The following is an 18,366-nucleotide window of genomic DNA, read 5'->3' as shown; positions in this document are numbered from 1 at the left end:
CCACTCCTGCTGGAGGGCAGGAACACTGGACTGGGCAGTGCCAGGAGCCTCTCCAGCCCCGTTTTGTCCCAACATCTGATTCCCTCATTATCCTTGCCTGAGGCTGTGCTTTCCTCTCAGGTGAGCTGGGTCTCCCTCAGAGCAGAGAAGGGCAGCAGGGGCACTGAAGGATGCTCAGGGGAAAAGCCCCCATGTGCCTCTCCAAGGCTGTGGCCCCCCTTGGCAGGAGCGGAGGCTGTCTCTACTCCCTGCTCTCCTCTTTCCTTTCTGTCTCTTGTGCTGAAGGCCACAGTGGGAATGCCCTTCCCAGTTGCTCCTGTCCCTAGAGCAGGTGCATGGGGAGGGAGGGAGGGCAGGAATGTGAAAGTCCCTTATCCCTTGGGAGGTCAGGACTGGTCTCTGGACAGAGCCTTCCCAACATCAGCCCTTCAGAGGCAGCTTTGCTGTGGCTCCATCCCCCAGCCCACTGACAGCTCCTCACGAGCTCCTGCTTCCCTGGGGGATGTGCCCCAGGGTCCAGGGATTTGCCCCAAGCATCCCCCAGAGCCCTCAGGCTCTGGACACAAAAGGGCTGCCCTGAGCTGTGGGCTGTGGCCAGAGCCCTCCAAGCAGAGTGTACACCACACCAAGGAGGAACTGGATGCCCCTTGGGCTGTGCCCATCTCAAGAGCCTGAGGAGAGGGAAGAAGCTGGTTTGGGAATAAATCTGAAACTTTGGGGTTTTCCTGACTGGTGAAGAGGTCCTGTCATGGATGAAGATGTTCCAGGGTTCAGACTTTTTGATCTACATTTATCTTGGGCCTTAGTTCAGAAGAGGAGCCTGAAGAAAATCATCCCCTTTGCTCTGGGAAGATCTCCTCTGAAGGACTCTGGTTTGAAGCCAGAGAAGAGGGATGAGAGGGCTTTGCTGAGGAGGTTTGTACAGGTGCCCACAAGCTGCCCATCCTTGTCCTGGCTGAAATGCTTCCAGCAGTGGGACAGCAGGGCAGGAGCAGGAGAGAAGCTGCTGCACCCTCAGGAAAGTGAGCGGTGTCCTGACTGAGCGTGGCTGCTGGACAGCAGGGAGTGCAGAGGGACAGAGAGAGCAGCACAGGGACTGAGGGACAGAGAGAGCAGCACAGGGACTGAGGGGCAAAGAGAGCACAGGGACTGAGGGGTAGAGAGAGCACAGGGACTGAGCGACAGAGAGAGCACAGGGACTGAGGGGCAGAGAGAGCAGCACAGGGACTGAGGGACAGAGAGAGCAGCACAGGGACTGAGGGACAGAGAGAGCGCCGGGACTGAGGGTCACACAGCAGCACAGGGACTGAGGGCCAGAGAGCAGCAGAGCAGCCCAGGGAGCTCCCAGGCAGGGGGGATGGTGCTGCCATGGGTCACACCCAGCTGGGAACAGCCCCGGGGCAGGCACTGGTGGGCTCTGTTCCCAGTGCCATGGACTGGGAAGGAACAAAAGCTGCCCTGGAGGCAGGAGTGGAGGAAGGGAGCTGGAGAGCAGCTGGTGCAGGGGAAGGGGCTGTGGGAGAGGCTCCTGCTGGAGGGGGCTGGGGATCAGGTTTCCTGCAGCCCCTGCTGCTCACTGGGGCTGCCTGGCCAGGGCAGAGTCCTTGCCAAGGATCCCTCTGGCACCAGAGGAGGAGGCTGCCTTGCTGCCCATCACTGTGGATGCCCTGGCACTGCAGGAGTTGGTACTTTCCTGCCCTCAGGGGTGGGGTGTGCTCCTGGGGTGCCCATGGGCTGCATCACAGCACAGCCCCCAGGTGCTTCCCTGCAGGCTCCTGGGGGTTTCTGGGGGCAGAGGGAATCTTGGCAGAGCCTGGGGCAGGGGCAGGTGGGGGGCTGCAGTGAGGGCAAGGGCAGGGCCTGCAGCACTGTGCCGAGGGAGCTCTGCTTCCTTTGACACCTGGCAGAGAAAGGAGCAGCTGGGAATGGCATTCTTCTGCTGGGGGCTTTCACTGACTTCTCATTTCCTTGTGGGAGCTCTTCCGCTAGTAACTGTTTTTCCTCCTTTCTTTCTCTCTAATATTATCTTCCCTTCCTCTCTCTGGCTCTGCTCCCCTCTGCCCCTCTTTCCCTTTCTTCAGTATCAGTCACTAGGTTTGCATTTTGGTGCAACTGCTCCAAACATTCCCCCAGTGCCCTGCATGGGGCAAGGCTCACATTTCCAGCTGTTCCTGGCTGGAGGGGGCACGGCCAGGCAGCCCCTCCCTGGGCCTGGAGTGCATCCTGGTGCCCTCGAGGGCCATCCCTGCCCCTGCTGCAGGCTGTGCCATGGGCAGTGCCAGCCCCAGGGGAGCCCCAGCACTGCCCTCCTCATGTGCTGCCAGGGGTGGCTGAGCTGCCCCATGGTGCAGATGTTCTCCTGAAACTCTCTTCCCATGAGTTATTTCCTACCTGCTGTTCCAAAAGTGGCTGGGTTCTAGCAGTGCTTTGTTCTGTGCCCTCATGAGGCCTTCAGCTGACGTGCAGGATGAGAACATGGATGTACAAGGTGTCCCTGGCAGCAGTGACCTGGTGTCCCCTGCCAGCAGCACGGTGACATTCCCGCTGTGGCCCTGCTGCAGGATGCTCCATGGCCTTTGCTCAGTCCTGCTGCTGAACCTGTGATCTTTTACACTTCCCAGGGAGCCTTTCTCAGGTGACACTTGCTGAACACTTGTTTTCAGCATGGCTGGGTTCTGAGGAGATGTCCCTGGTGAGCTGGAAAGGAGGGATGGCCTTTTGGGGAATCTGAGCTGCAGCAGCTGGTAGGAAAGGGACAGGGCCTTGCTGATGGCTTGCAGTGGTTTCTTTCCCTGCTTGTGCTCTTGGCACTCTGACAAATTCTTAGGGCACATGGATGACACTGAGAGTGAAGCTACCCAGAACCCAGGGCCTTGCTTCCAATGAAATCTCACCCCTGGGAGTTGCCAGAGCCAGCTACAAACAAGGGGGCAGCCAGCTGTGTTCCCCTGCCTCCAGAGAGACCCTGGTGGTGTTCTCGTGTGTGCTGGGAGCTCCACTCCCACTCTGTGCCACCAGCAGAGCCCCAGGTATTGCAGGTGTGTCAGGGGGCCACCACCCAGAGCAGAGCACTGTCCCTAGAGAGGACACTGGCTTGATCCCCAGTGTGGCATCAGCCCCTTATTTCCAGCCCCTCTCCCCATCAATGAGCGGCTGGGCTCTGTGCAGAGCCTCAACTCTGGCCTTGATAAGAACAATAGTAATAGTAATAATAATAATAATAATAATAATGACAGTGATGATGGTGATGATGATGTAGGCAGCCCTGTGCCAGGCTGAGCAGCTGTGCCAGTCATGCCAGCAGCATTCGGGGCCGGGTGTCTGATGCGTTTAACTCTTCTTGCTCCAATTGCAATGCAGGGCTCGGAGCACTGGGTATTTATAGAGAGAGAAGCCCCTAGGCTGGAAGCTGTAGCTCTGAGGAAAACTCTGAGAGCCAAGACAGAAGAAGCACGTGCAGGGACCTCGGAGGGGAGCACGAGTGGCAGCCTGACCAAAGTGGTGGTGACGGTAGGGAAAGCCAAGGATGGGGCAGGCCAGGAAGAGCCGGCAGCTGCAGCCTTGGAGACGAGGAAGAGAGCCAAAATGATTGCTAGTCCCGAGGATTTTGAGTCTGTGTGGGAGGATGAGCTCTATGAGAAGGAAAGCAGGGGTGAGTCCAGCCCAGGGGAGGCACATCCACCCGCCGAGAATGCAGAGGGGGAGCCCCAAGAGCCGGGCAGAGGCGCAGCCACCAGGGAGCCAGGGCTGCCCAAGCCCTGTCAGCAGCCTGAAGAGAGGCAAAGGACCAAGATTTTGGAGCCAGAGCCTCCCCAGGGAGAAGGTGAGGTGCTCTCCAAGGACCGTGCTTCTGCAGCCTTCAGGAAGCAAGAGGCCAGAGTGGCAGCCACAGCCCCAGAGGTCCTGAAAATTAAAGTGAAGGCTGGTGACGACAGCTCAGAGACTTCTGCAACCCAGAGGATCATCTACTTAGGAGATCCAGAGGGGGAGGAGAAGGACAGTAAAGCACACCTGGTCTTGGACACTGGTGGGTGCCTTGGCTTGGAGGAGAGACCAGAAGCCCCAGTAAACACATCCAGGGAGGGATCCGAGCATGTCACACCTGTGGCAGAAGGGTTCCAAGCCCCCTCCTCAGCAAGTCACCAACACAGGACAGTGTCTGAAAAACCCACTGGAGCACCAGAGCCACCTGGGATGAGCTGTGATGGGACTGGCCTGGAGGGACATCCCCTCTCAGGGTGGGAAGAGCTGTCCCTGCAGCCAGAGAAAGCACCTGGTGCTGGGGTGCCTGGAGGAGCATCCATGGAAAGTGAAGCCCTGCTGTGTTCCCAGGAGGTGGGACCAGAGGAGATGGAGCTGCAGAGCTCAGTGGGAGGCTTGAAGCCATGTGGCCTGGCAGGGGATGGCCCCAGGGCTGAGGAGCACAGAGGGAGCCCAGAACAGTCCCCAGACATCTGCCCAGCACTGGAGGGGCTCTCGGGAAGGGTTGGAGCAGACAGTGATAGGGAGGAAAGTACCAGAGTGGTTCTTCAGATGGAAGAGATAGAGCCCAAGTCACCACCATCATCAGCTGGGTCTTGGCAGGGCCACACTCACGCCACGGGGCTGGAGAGGGACAAACCCAGTGCTCCTGTCCCTCCACCCCTTCCCCAGAAACCCAGGCCAGTCCCTGTGGAGCCATCTGCAGGTACGGAGCCATCTCCAGGTACGGAGCCTCCGGGCACAGACCTGTCCCTGGGCACCAGCCCTGCCAGAGAGGTGGCCATGCCCGAGTGTGGGAGTCCCTCTAAGGAGGTGGCATTGCCCATGGGCACTAATCCTGAAGCTGAAGAGCAATCCCAAAATGTGGGATTTGCCTCATGGAAACCCCGTGAGGTGAAAAGTCCTGTTACAAGAGAACCACCCCAAAACACAGACCCTGCAGCAGAGTCAGTCCAGGTCAGAGACCTGGCCACCAGCGAGGTGGCCCAGGACATGGACACAGCGCAGAACAACAACGTGCCTGCCACTGAAGAGCCAGTGCAGGGAGAGAAGCCCATGATCAAAGAGCTCTTCCAGGGCTCAGGGTCAGGGAAGCCAACCAGAGATGAAGGCTCTGGGATGGAAGAACTGTCCCGTGACAAAAGCCTTGGCATGGCTGAGGTGCCCCCCGAGGGAGAAGAAGCAGAACAGCAGACTGAGACAATCCTGAGGGACTTGCCCCTCCCCAGTGCAGATCCCAAAGCACAAGAGCCACAGCAGGACTCAGAGTTCAGTGTTGGACAAGATCTGCAGAGTGGGAGCTGGAGAGTCCCAGAAAGCACCAGGGACAGTGACCTGGCTCCGGGGCAGCCACCACAGGATGACTCTGTCCCTAAAGCAGCTGCTGATGTCTTTCCCTTCCAGTCCCCTGCAGCAGGATTGTGCCAAGGAGGCGAGGCATCCCAGCTCTCTGCCGTGGTGAATGAAGGCAGGACAGGGCAGTCAGGTGGTGAGACACATCCAGCAGGGCCTGGGCTGTCGGTGTGCATGGCTGGGCTGGCAGGAGCTGTGGCCCAGGAGCACAGGGATGCTGCCCTGGCCCCAGGAAGCCCGGAGGACAGCAAGAGCTACAGGGAAACTTCCGTGGCCTCCAAGATCAAGATGTTTGAGCAAGGTGAAGCGGAGCGAAGGGCGGGCCAAGAGGGACAGGAGCACGTGCCTGAAGCTGAGACATTGGTGACAGCCACGGGGAAGGCAAATGTGGCACAGGATCTGCCTTGGAGCACCGGCCTCGCCTCACCCTCTGCAGTGGGACCTGTGTCCAGCGTGGGCTCCTTGGCCCTCGGGCAAGGGGCTGGTTCAGGAGGCACCTCCCAGCCTCAGTCCCTGAAGGAAGGAGTCTCTGCCGAGCCCGAGCACGAAGAAGACAGTGCCGAGCTGGCCTCGCCCGACTCTGGCTGTGAGCTCACCCTGGCCGAGGCCGTGGTAACCGCACTGAGCCGTCCGGACGGGCCATTCGTGCGCATGTTCTGTGGCTCTGCCCGTGTCCAGTGGCTCCTCACACTCCATTGACTGGCAGCAGGCGCTTTGCATCCCTGTCCTCTCTGTCTGTGTGTGTGGTCAGGCTTCACTGGCTGCATGCGCAGCCGCTGCCCAGTCGGTTCATCAGCTTTTGTTTTGCGCCCCCCAACATTTTGGCTCCCTGGAGAATGCTGAACCCAGGAGGGGCACCCGAGCTCCGTGGCCGGGAGCAGGACAGGGCGCCGGGGGGTGGCTGGAGCAGCTGGGACTGTCACGGACACGCGGCCCACGCTTCCAGCTTCACCCCTGCATTTCCTACGTTGGTTGATTACCCCTTCTTGCTTAGCTGCCACCCTTCCTGCCTTCAGCAAGCTGGTGGCTGGCTGATGGAGCAGCTTCCCTCGCTCTCGTGAGCGCCTGAGCAGCTCCTGCAGAGTTCATTTCCTTCCGACTAACCCTTTTCTCTAATCCAGAGCAAATCTCAGCAACCAAGTGGGGAAGAGAAGGATTTATGTGACCCATCAGTAAAATCCAGCCTGAAAGAAGAGAATGTAAAGGCTGCTGTTCCAGTGGTCTCGCAGGTCTCAGTGCTGTTTTGATAAGTGCTTCTCCCGGCAGTGTGAGCGCTCGCCCCGCGGCCAGGGCTGTGCTGCCCCTCCGCTCCCCTTGCAGGGCTCTCTGTATGTATTGGTCAGACACACCCCCACACGTGTCTGCAGCATGTTCCCCGGTGCTGCTGGACACCCTGTGTTTTGTCCATACCTCTCAACCTCCCACAGTGCCGAGGGAGGGGTGTGCCAGCAGGCCCAGCCCGTGGGGGATGGCCCTGGCTGTAACACCTGGAGCAGAGGCCAGGAGGTGGGGTTTCCTCTGGCATCGATGAGCTTAGAGCTGTTCCTAAGGGACAACTGGGTGTAGATTTCCCATGGCTTCATGGCAAAGCGTGGCAATGGGACATGTCCCCTCCGATGGCAGAGTTGAGAGGTATGTCTGTGTCTGGAGAAGAGTGGATGGAGGGAGGTCATCCCTTGGCTCTGGCCGTGCTGTCAATTACACTGACCAGGTCACCCTGAGACTCACCTGAGGCCTCTGGAGGGGCAGGTGGTGTCAGTGGGGCAGACTCACCCCGGGGCAGCTGTTGGGCTGGACCTCCCCCCAGGGTGATGCTTCACAGGATGCTCAGTGGAATTGGCTCATTCCTCCTCAGTGGAATTGGCACCTTCCTTTGCTTCTCCCTCACCGTGCCTGGCCGATGGGCCCTTTCCTTTCAAACTCTTCTCTCTTTCTTTCCCTTGTTTGTTTTTTTTGAGTCACTGACATCCGATAGCCCTTCGTCTGAGCTCTTTCTGAATGTCTCCTGTCAGACCCATTGTTTTGCATCCATCTGCTTCCACTGGTGCACTGAAGTGCCTCCAAGCTGGCCGAGCTTGTTTTTTGTCTGACCGAGCCTTTTTGAGATGATTCATTGCCAACAAACTTTTGGCACAATCCAATGGAGTCGCCTTCTCTCCCGCAGCAAAGCCACTGCTGTCAGAAAGGTTTCGGTCTCCATGCTTGAGTTGTGTTTGACTCTACTCTGTGATGTTTGCTGCAGTCTTCCTCCTCCTCCTCCTCCTCCTCCTCGTGCTGCTGCCGTGTCCCGCCGGTGCTGCCCCGCGGTGCTCACGGCCCCGTCTCTCTCTCCACGATTGTGTCTCCCTCAGAGAGCGGGGGCAAGGGAGGGCCCCGAGGAGAGGGTGAAACCGCCCCGGCACAGGGCCCCCGAGAGCGACACCGGCGACGAGGAGCCCGACCAGGAGAAGGACTCGGTGTTCCTGAAGGACAACCACCTGGCCATCGAGCGCAAGTGCTCCAGCATCACCGTCAGCTCAACCTCCAGCCTGGAGGCAGAGGTGGACTTCACCGTCATCGGGGACTTCCACGGCACGGCCTTCGAGGACATCTCCCGCAGCCTGCCCGAGCTGGATAAGGACAAGAGTGAAACAGAAGATGAAGGCCTGGTTTCCTTGCAGCACACTGACAAAGTAGTTCCCGGACTGGAAGAGGATGTCAAAGGCCGGGATAAGGTCTCCCAGCCCAGCCCAGATGTCTCCCAGGCAGAGGTACACAGGGACACCATTCACTGAGACCGGCCCGGTGCCGTCGTGCCTCCGTGTCCCTCGTGCCTGCGTTGTGCTCCCGGCTGGTTTTGGGGAGCATGCTGGCTGCCACCCCTCGTTCCTGCCTGGTGCACGCTGTGTCTGTGTTGCATGGCTCTGTCGCGTGCTTGGTGCATCTGCTAACCAGGAGAAGTCACTGTCACCTGTGTCCCTGCGTGTGGCTGCCCCAGCACAGCCCACAGCAGCATGTGCGCCACAGGGAGGGCACGTGGCACTAACCATGGGAGCTGTCCTCGTGTCCTGCATGAATCCAGTGACCAGTCTGTGTAGTGCAGAGCCATGTGCTGCCCACTAACCCCTCTGGTCATGCTGGGGCTGGGGGGGATTGGCCTCGTGGAACCGTCCTGGAGCTCATGGAGGGTCACTCTGTGCTGGGAAGGGTCATAGCAGGGCTAACAAAATTGCATGTGCATGTGTGTGGGGCTGAGTGCACTCATGGGGATGGAACAGCATCTGTGTGGCCTTGTCTCTGTGCTGGGCAGGGCCATCTCTGGCCCTCCCACCTAGGGCAGCCTCCAGCCCTGCAGGTAAGTCCCCAGTGCTGGCCAGAGCTGCCGAGGTTAGTCCAGACCTAAAGCCAGGAAGGAGCTACAGAATTAGAGGGAGCTGTCTCTGAGCCAGCCTGGAAACCCTGGTTTGTAGCTGTGGCTAGCTGTGGGGGATCCACTCCAGGGCTGTTGGCTCAGGAATTCTGAGCACTGGTGAAGCATCTCCCATGCAGGAGCCCTTGGCAGCTCCAGTTTCCTGCAGCAGGGCAGTGCTGCCAGCCTGTGTCCATTCCCCCCAGGTTCTGACACCCCAGGTGTACCCAGAGCCACCAGGAGCTGGTACAGATCACAAAATGACTGCAGCATAGGCATGAAACTGGTTTGGTGGCTCTCACTTGGCTTTTGAAGAGTAGTTTGTCTTTATCCATGGTGTCTATAAATCTATCCAAAAAATCCCAGGGACAGAGCAGCAGGGCTGATTTGGGGTGTGTGGGTCACAGGGCACTGTGGGTGGTGCCTGTCTGCCCAGGGCAGCATCCCAGCCCTGCAGTTTGCCCAGGCAGGACTCAGTGTGACACTCATAGAACATTGTGTGCCATTGTGTGTGTGGCACCTGCGAAGGAGCAGGGCAGGGATGCTTTGGCAGGGGCTGCTGCACAAGGAGCACAGAATTCAAGTGGCTGGGCTGGAAGGGACCTTAAAGGTTGTCTCTTTCCAGCATTGTGCCATGGACAGAGCACTCAGGACTGTTGGCATCGTGCCCCAGGCTCTGCTGACTCTCTGCTGTTCCTCCTGCAGCCCTCAGCCCCCAAGGCAGACGCTGTGACTGTGAAGAAGCCCGAAGCAGAAGGCTCCGCTCCCCATCGGGTCAGCGCCACAGACACGGCCCAGGTGACACGGTGGCTCCCCAGAGAGCCTGAGCCCTGAGGCTCCCCAAAGCCTCAGCCCACCAAAGCCTGTCCCTGGCAGCAGCTCTGGGAGGGCAGTGGCTTTGTGGGGTGGTTGGGGGCCTCTGCTCACCCTTGGCGTGGTGAAGTCCTCCAAAAACACAAGCTAAAGGGGTATTGTCTGAGTGTCCCTGGCCCCACCTGCCATGCTGCTGGGCAGTGCTGGCACACCTGAACATCCCTAGTGGGTGACAGCCACCAGCTGGCTGTAGCTTCACTGCCCTCCCTGGCTTCCTCTGGCAGCAGGATATGGCCACATTGTCCCTGCAAGTGTCACCCACTCCCTGGTGGCACCTCCAGGCTCACCTGGTTTCCTTTGCCCTGGCAGGTGGACGGAGGCACCCCGGGCAGCAGGGACAGCACCACCACCAGCACTGGCCAGGCTGGCACCACAGAGACAGCGCTGGTGACCTCAGTAAGCGGGGCTGGCCCTCGAGGGAGGGGCAGCCACTGTCCCCTGCGGTCCCTCTGCTCCTGTGGGAGTGACCGGGGTCAGCTGTGCTGGGGAGACCCTGCCCCACTGGGGGTGTCTTTGGAGAGTGGCACCTGCCATGTTTGCCCCATGCCAACATGAGCCAACGTGCCATCTGCTCTTCTTACAGGATCACGGCACCAAGGCTGGCAAAGGGGCCGCTCCCACCACAGACCTTCGCTCCCTGTCACCGGTGAGGGGGGACCTGGTGCCACCAGCAAGGCCAAGCTGGGAAAGGCAACCCTGTGGGGCTGGAAGTGGGTGGGATTGGTCCCACTGGGCCCTATGCTGTGTTCCCAGGACTGGCACCCAGCTGATAGGTTGGTACTGGGAAGGGAAGAAGGATGCTCAGAAGATTGGAGCAAGAAGTCAGGAGGCCCCAAGCTGTGGGGTTCTTCCTATGCCAGATCCATACCTTGAGCATCTGCCTGTGGAGGATAATTCCCAAAAACACCCCAGTCCCTGCTGCATTGGGCTGAGATACATTTAGCTCTGTGTGTCCTGTGGGGTCACCCAAGGCCACCCACAAAGTCTCCTGACTCCCAGTGGAGGTGGTGGCCACCAACCATCCTGCCCAACACAGCCCTTCCTCTGGAAAGGGATTTCTTACTCCACCCCTTCGTTTTGATGGAGTGCAGCCTGGCCAAACACCAGGTGCTGCCCCAGGCTCATCCTTTGTGCTGCAGGGAGAGCAGCCCTGGGGCTGAGGTACCAGTGCATCCTTCCCAGCCTTCCCTTTGGCTTGCAAAGTGGGATGGACAGAGACAGAGGCAGCCTGAGAACTCTGTGCTAGAGTGGCCCTGAGGGTGGATAGAGAAAAGCCAAAAGCAGCCATGATACCCTCTGCCCTCTGCAGCTGCTGTGGGCCTGGATACCTGTGGAAACCTCTCCCTGGTCCCCCAAAGCTCTTGGTGCAGTTGGAAGCACAGCTCATTGCCTTTTTCCCTTGCTGTGCTCTCCCCTCCCTGCTGGGCTGAGGGGGTACATCCCAGAGGGAGGTCCTGGCTGGCTGGGGCTGGGCTGAGCTCCCCAGGAGCAGAAGGCTCTGGGATGTCCCCTGAGCACGCTCCAGGATGTCCCCTGACCATGGTGTCCCCTGTTCATGTCCCACAGATCTCGGGCGGCTCTGCTGGCAAGGAGGTGCTCACCAGCATATTCAGTGCCACTGCAGAAACACTCTCCACCTCCACCACCACCCACGTTACCAAGGTGAGAGCAGCTCCAGGGCTTCCTGAAGGCCACTGGAATTAGGGGATGGGTGGATTTATGTTGTGCCAGGTACAGCAGAAAGGGCCCCTCTCCTTCCAGCAAGCCAAGAGCTGAGTGCTGTCCCATGGCAATCCCACAGAGTGCTGTGTGCCCTGGGTGCTGCCTGTGCCATCCAGCCAGGTGTGACCACAGCAGGCAGGCACAGCCAGGGGTGAGCATTCAGCCAGGGACAGGCCAGGGGTGGGAAGTGAAGGAGACAAGGCTGCAGCAGAGGGTCTCACGCATGGCTGTTGCATCCCCAGATTAAATACACACTTTTCTTCCAGGGAGCAAGGCACAGGATGGGAGGAAATGGCCTCAAGTTGTACCAGGGGAGGTTTAGATTGGATAAAAGGAAAAATTTCCTCACAGAAAGGGTGGTCAGGCACTGGCACAGGCTGCCCAGGGCAATGGTGTGTGACAGTGTTCACAGGGGTCTTAGGATGAGAGGAGAGTTGAGGATCTGACTCCATGTTTCAGAAGGCTTGATTTATTATTTTATGATATATATTACATTAAAACTGTACTAAAAGAATAGAAGAAAGGATTTCATCAGAAGGCTAGCTAAGAATAGAAAAAGAAGGAATGATAACAAAGGCTTGTGTCTGGGACAAAGAGTCTGAGTCAGCTGGGCTGTGATTGGCCATTAATTAGAAACAACCACATGAGACCAATCACAGATCTACTTGTTGCATTCCACAGCTGCAGATAACCATTGTTTACATTTTGTTCCTGAGGCCTCTCAGCTTCTCAGGAGGAAAAAATCCTAAGGAAACGATTTTTCATAAAAGATGTCTGTGACAGTGGTGGAGTCCCATCTCTGGAGGGGTTTCAAAGATGTGTAGCTGTGCCACGTGGGGACATGGTCAGTGGTGGCTTTGGCAGTGTTAGGAAACAGTTGGGCTGGGTGATCTCAGAGAGCTTTGCCAGCCTCAGTGATTCTGTGGTTCTATAAGGACAGCAGCAGCTCTGTGAAGGAGCTGAGCAGCAGGAGGGTGTTTGGCACCTGCCCCAGCCCCTCTCCTTCCCCTGGGGCTGCTCTGTGCCTTCCTTCTCCCTGAGCCAGGGGCAGTGGGAGTTCTGCTGGATTACAGGGCACTTCTGAGGAGATGCTGGTGCTGTTCCTGCTCCTGTGGCAGAGTTCCCTCCCCTGCCTGGGGCTGGCTGCTGGGGCAGGGCTGAGAGCTCTCCTCTCCTCACGCAGACTGTGAAAGGAGGGTTCTCCGAGACCCGGATAGAGAAGCGCATCATCATCACGGGAGATGAAGATGTGGACCAGGACCAGGTAGGAGCAGGATGCTCTGCCTTTGCCCACTTCTGGCTGTCCCTGGATGCAGCACTGCATGTTTCTGCTTCTGCCTGAACCTGTTTACTGCTTTTGGCCAAAACCTGACTGCCGTGGGCCCAGACCTGTCTAGCAGGGCGGGTTCCCACAGGTGCAGTGACCCTCGGGCCATCTGCCACCATGAAGCCATGGCAAAGGCCACATCCCAGAACAGAACAGAGTGATGGCATCACTTTCTTACAGTCATAAACACATATCTACGTGTCCTTTCTCTGTTGAAATACTCCAAAGTGACCCAGGTCACCTCTCTCTTCCAGCACTATCTCACTACAGATTGAGCCTCCAGGTGACAGTGCCTCAGTGTCAGAGGACAAAAGTGACATACTTTTGGGATGAAATCACAAAGACTGACACAAGTCTTTAGGTCCACAAGGTCACTTCCCTGTGGCCTCACAGGGATTCATTACTTAAGAAAAAGAAATAAAGAGATAAAGTAATTAAAAGGCTCTGAAATAATTTTTAGAATTATAATAATGAATTTGATAATTCCTGTAGATTTTTCTAGTGTTTTCCTCTGCCCAGGCTTCAGTAGCACATCTGTACAGAAAAACAGCAGAGAAAGGCAGCTCGTGGGGGCTCTGAGTCATGGATGAATTCCCAATCATGCTGGATTCTCATGCTGGGCTTCAGCCTCTTCACCCCTGCATTCCTATCCTCCTGGAATCCCACTCTGCTCCCTGGAATGCTGCTCAGCTGCTTTCTGGCTGCAGTCAGGGTGCCTGATTGCAGGAGAGGGAGGATAAATGCTCTCTCTCACCCTTCTGCTTTCCAGGCACTGGCTTTAGCAATCAAAGAGGCAAAACTCCAGCACCCTGATATGCTGGTAACCAAAGCTGTGGTGTACAGAGAAACAGAGCCCTCTCCAGAGGAAAGGGACAAGAAACCTCAGGTAGGTGGAGAAGCTGCCAGGTGTGATTTACTCCTGCTGGTAATGGCGGTGTCACAGGTCACGGTCTCTGGTCCCCACAGAGGGTGGCATGGTGGCTCTGGGCTCAGCCACCTGGTTGTGGTCAGGAAGTCACTACCATGCCACTGAAAGCAATGCTGTGGATGTCACCCTGCTGTCCTGCTCAGCACAGGGCTCAGAGGCATTTGATGTAAAAAGGAAAGAACCTGGAAAGAACCTGTTCATCCCCCTGAGGTGGGAAGGGAATGAGGGATCTCAGGTTTTTGGGTAGGCTGAGGCACTTGGCTACAGGTTATGCAAAGCCAAAGTATCAGAACAACATTGGCACAAATTATATTTGCTTTACAAAAACCGTACAGGCTTTCAGTCCCACTCATGCCCAGGCTTCGTTTTTATACACACACAGGTGAAGGCAGCAGCACACAAGGTTTGCACCTCCCTGCAGACACCCCAAAGCTGTCACAGTCCCAGACACTTCTCTAGGGCTTGAACCTAGAGAAGCCCCCTTTGAACCCATTGCCCCTGTCAGCCTGGAGATGCAGCTCCTCTGGGCTGGCACAGCCACCGGAGCCCTGTGTGGGAGCACTGGGGACAGAGGTGCAGAGGAGAGGGAACAGTTCTGGGGGCTCTGGCAGAGCCAGGCTGCAGGTGCCTTTGGAGAGGCTCCTCAGAACTGGGGTTTTCCATTTCTTTATCATATGAAGGTTCGGATTGGCAGCTTTTAAGCCTGGAAAAGTGGCCAGCAGTGCAGCTGGGGAGGCCATGAGAGCCTGGTGGAGCTGCCTCACCCTGTCCCACAGTACAAACGAGTCCAGACATTCCTGCATCCCATAGGATCCACCCAGTTTTAGTTGAATGGCTTAAAGTGAGGGAGTGACAGCTCCCCTCATGTCCTTCATGTACCAGCACCAGCCCAGTGCCTGAATTCCTGCTAATTACCAAAGCTCCTGCTAATTAAATGCAAACCGTGGCCCCAAGTGTTTGCAAAGTTTCTATCCAGTGCCCTCATCCAGAGAGGAGCCTCCATGGACTGGCACTCCATGACTTGGTCCTTTCCATCTGCCTTGCACAGGAATCTTGACCAACATGTTCCTGGAAGCCAACATCTGTATTCCAACCTGGAGAAGAGGGGAGAAGGAGCCTTCATGCTGGATTTATCAGCAAGACATAGACATCCTGGCTGCAATGTTCATGGCAAGAGACAAAAATTTTTAAAAAAGGAATAGCAAATATATTATATATATATATACATACATACATATATATATATATATATATATATATATAAACAGGAAACAAAATGCATCCTTGCACTGCTGCTATATGCTGGAAACGAATAGCAAACAACACCACCAACAAACAAAGCCAACCCTCTGCAGATAAATTGAAGAATTTCCTGGATTGGTGATCAAATCAGATTTAAAAAGTCATAATAATAACAATAATCTTGGTAACAATACAATAAGCCACCATCTTGCATGTTACATGAAAGGACACACAATCATGAGTTCATTTGTTGCACACTGAATGAAAAGGAAAACTGCTTTGCAACAAAGCAAGTAAGCAAACTGAAGTAAAAAACCACAAGCAGAAGCAAAACCATTCCCCACCTCTGGAAAGAAGAGAGAAAAACATTCAAGTTATGACCTTAGAGTTATTTTCCAATTCACAAGTGTCGTTTCGCCCTTCTCCTCATTCCATGCTGGTTTTTTGCATTTTTTGGGGGTTCTGTTAACTCTTCCCCTCCCTTCCTTATATTCTCTGTGCACTTGTCCAACCTCTTGTTCTCTGAAGGTATTTAGGAATGGGTTCATTTCAAACAAAGCAAATGATATGTACATGGTTTCTCATCTCTAACGAGCAGCCTGTGGGGTTTCATATGGATGTGCATTTCAGTTCTGTATATTATTCTATATAACAGAGGGGGAGGGAGGGAACAATGCTGAAATAATTGAACAGTGCTGGTACAGACGATGCCAACATTTTTAAATGGTTAACTCTTGGATTGACTGTGGTTGGTGTACTTGGAGACTCTTAGATCACCCGTGGGACTGTGAGTCCTGCAGGAAGGAATGGGAAAGGTTTTGGCTGCTGCTGGCTGGGGGGGGAAGGGGAGAGGGACAGGGACAGGAGTGTCCTGCTGGTGATGTGCAGTGTGTGGTAGTGAGGTTTGGAGGGGCAGCATCACCTGGAGGGGCAGGGAAGGCTCCAGCTCCAACAGCAAGAGGGGCTCCCAGCCCCAGAGCTCGGGCTCAGCTGGGAGCGAGGTGGGAGCTGCAGGGCTCGGGGCTCCCCTGCAGGAGCCCTGCCCCTGCGTGGGGTGGGTTTGCTTTGTTTCTGGATCCCAATAATGGACGTACTTGAGTTTTGTAGTAGGGTCAGAGGCAGAGGGGCTGCTTGTGCCCTGCCTCCCCCACTGCCAGGGGTATGATGGCAAAGGCTGGGGACAGCGCTGGCAGTACTGCCCTGTCTGCCATGGGATGGGCAGTGCAGGGAGCATGCTGTGCCCATCCCTGCAGTGTCCCCAGCGTCCCAGGCTGGATGGGGGAGCCCAGGAGGTGTCAGTGGAGCTGCTCCCAGCTCAGCCTTCAGCCGAGGCTCCTCCAGGGCTGCCTTTGGAAGGGGACCGTGGGCCAAGCCCAGGGCCCCGAACACTGTGAACAGGCAGTTCAGGTAAGCTCCCAACCAAAATCAGAAAGGAAAGGAAAGAAATGGGTTTCCTTCTTGGAATTATATCTAGCTCCTACAGAAACAGAAGGGCCCATGATTCTGCACCATTTTGCCTTTAGTCTCCCACCCCGACACAGGCTGTGCCCAGGACCGGGTGTGCTGTGCCAGGCCCTGCCAGGGCTCGCAGGATGCCCGAGCAGGAGCTCCTGAGCCACGAGGATGCCGTCGGCAGCCCCTGCTCCCACCTGCACTGCCCAGCAGGGAGCTGCTCCCTGGCAGCTGCTCCCCAGTGACTCTGTTCTCTGGCAGAGAGGCGTGGAAGACAGAAGCACAGGGCAGTGCCCATGCCCAGGTGCCAGCCACACACCTCCAGGGAGCACAGCCCCAGCCTCACAGCACTTAGGGCAGCTGCAAAGAGGCTCCTTTTGTCTCCTTTGTTTTCCCAATGCACCCAAGCCAGCCGTGCCCAACAGAGGCACTGCCAGGGGTGGTGGAGGGTGTTCACCATGGCACAGTTCAGGGTCAGAGCCCACCTGGCTGGGGCACCTCCACAGCCCACCCGAGGCTGCTGTGAGCCTGCAGAGTTGCTCTCAGCGTGGTGCCCAGCCCGGGAAGCGAAGGCTGCCCTGGGATTGAGCAGCTTTACGGAGTGGGGCTCCCTGTGCTTGGGCTGCTGCGAGTTCTGTTTGCAGTGAGCAGCCCCTGGCTCCCGCAGCGTGTTCATGGGTGGCACTGTCAAAACCTTTTTTTCCTTACAAAAAAGAAAAAAAGGAAAGAAAAAAGCTCACTTCTTGTTTTCTTGGCAAGGTGTGGCTTACTGCTGCTCAGCCCCAGCCTGCCCATCACCACACTGTTTCAGATAGCTGGCCACTGCTTGTTTTCTTCCAGGGGCCTTTTCTGTGGAAAGGGGTGGGAGACATGAGTGCCTGTTTTTACCCAATCCCACAAATTCATTCTGAACCTGGCCTGCGATTGCATGAGTAATAATAACAGTAACAATAATAATAATAATAATATTTATTTTTCTTTGAGAAGCACCTTACCAACCAACTGCAACGCTCTGTTGTTCCTTCACTAACTCTCCTTTTCTCTTCCCTTGTTCTCCCTCTCCCCCTTTGGTCATACTCCTTTTCAGTGCTCGGTGGTGTATGCGTGTGTGCTCACTGTTCTTGTATTCAATAAAAGTGAAATAAATGTGTTTGATGCTAAATCACCCAGGGGCCTCGATGGACTCTTTCCTTACTGAGAGGATGGAGAAGGGAAGGAAGAACCTTGCAACGGGAGCACTGCACATGGAAATATCAGGCTTTGTGTAAAAAGATCATAGAAATCACAGAACCCCAGAATGGCTTGGGCTGGAAGGGAATATAAACCTCATCCTCTTCCATCCCCTGCCATAACCAGGGTCACCTTTGGCTAGACCAGGATGCCCCATCCAGCCTGGCCTTGGGTGCCAGGGATCCAGGGGCAGCCGCAGCTGCTCTGGGCACCCTGTGCCAGGGCCTGCCCACCCTCACAGGGAACAATTCCTGCCCAATATCCCATCTAACCCTGTACTCTGGCACTGGGAAGCCATTCCCCCTTGTCCCCAGTCCCTCTCCAGCTCTCCTGGAGCCCCTTTAGGCCCTGCAAGGGGCTCTGAGCTCTTCCTGGAGCCTCCTCCAGGTGAGCACCCCCAGCCTGTCCCAGAGCAGAGGGCTCCAGCCCTCGGAGCATCTCTACGGGCACCTCCGGACTCCAACATCTCCCCACCCGTCCAGAGCTGCTGAGCCCAGAGCTGGCGCAGTTCTCAGGTGGGCTCTCAGCGCCCCAAGGGCAGATGATGTTGCCAGGTCGGGAACTGCGGCTGCCGGAGCCGGGAGCGGCTTCATGACAGGGGCTGAGCCTGGGGCACAGCGCGGGGCAGCGAAGGTGCTTGTGAGAGTGCTCGGGGTGCGGGGAGGGCTGGAACTGCCCCTCTCTGGGGACCCCGAGCCCGTCTGCTGTCCTGCGAGGGAGGACGTGGTGCTGGGACAGTGTCTGTGTGTCACAGTGAGAGTCCCGTGTGTCTGTCCGGGGGGCCCTCTCGATCCATCGGTCCCAGGCACGGCTCTTGTCCGTCTGCCCCGCTGGGGGCTGGAAGCACGGGGCCCAGGGGGATGGCAGGAG

The 18,366-nt window shown here is 56.7% G+C and overlaps 1 protein-coding gene across 5 annotated transcripts in view; it reads left to right on the top strand.

Moving 5' to 3' along the window:
* The window catches only part of EPB41L1 (erythrocyte membrane protein band 4.1 like 1), a 63,828-nt gene extending 46,397 nt beyond the window's left edge, over nt 1–17,431 (top strand). For 2 of the 5 annotated variants that reach the window (XM_058815001.1, XM_058814998.1), the window contains 8 exons: nt 7,686–8,084; nt 9,428–9,520; nt 9,905–9,991; nt 10,179–10,241; nt 11,162–11,257; nt 12,501–12,581; nt 13,414–13,530; nt 14,621–17,431. In XM_058815001.1, coding sequence (XP_058670984.1) covers nt 7,686–8,084; nt 9,428–9,520; nt 9,905–9,991; nt 10,179–10,241; nt 11,162–11,257; nt 12,501–12,581; nt 13,414–13,530; nt 14,621–14,629 — 945 coding nt within the window. In that variant the 3' untranslated portion in view covers nt 14,630–17,431. The remainder of the gene's footprint in view (nt 1–7,685; nt 8,085–9,427; nt 9,521–9,904; nt 9,992–10,178; nt 10,242–11,161; nt 11,258–12,500; nt 12,582–13,413; nt 13,531–14,620) is intronic. The other 3 variants (XM_058814999.1, XM_058815000.1, XM_058815002.1) reach the window with 3 other exon arrangements.
* The last annotated feature ends 935 nt before the right edge of the window (nt 17,432–18,366 follow it).

Source organism: Ammospiza caudacuta, chromosome 15 (assembly GCF_027887145.1).
Source record: "Ammospiza caudacuta isolate bAmmCau1 chromosome 15, bAmmCau1.pri, whole genome shotgun sequence".
Taxonomy (NCBI): Eukaryota; Metazoa; Chordata; class Aves; order Passeriformes; family Passerellidae; genus Ammospiza; species Ammospiza caudacuta.
The sequence above is the reverse complement of the archived record's forward strand: the minus strand, read 5'-3'. Positions and strand labels throughout refer to the sequence as shown.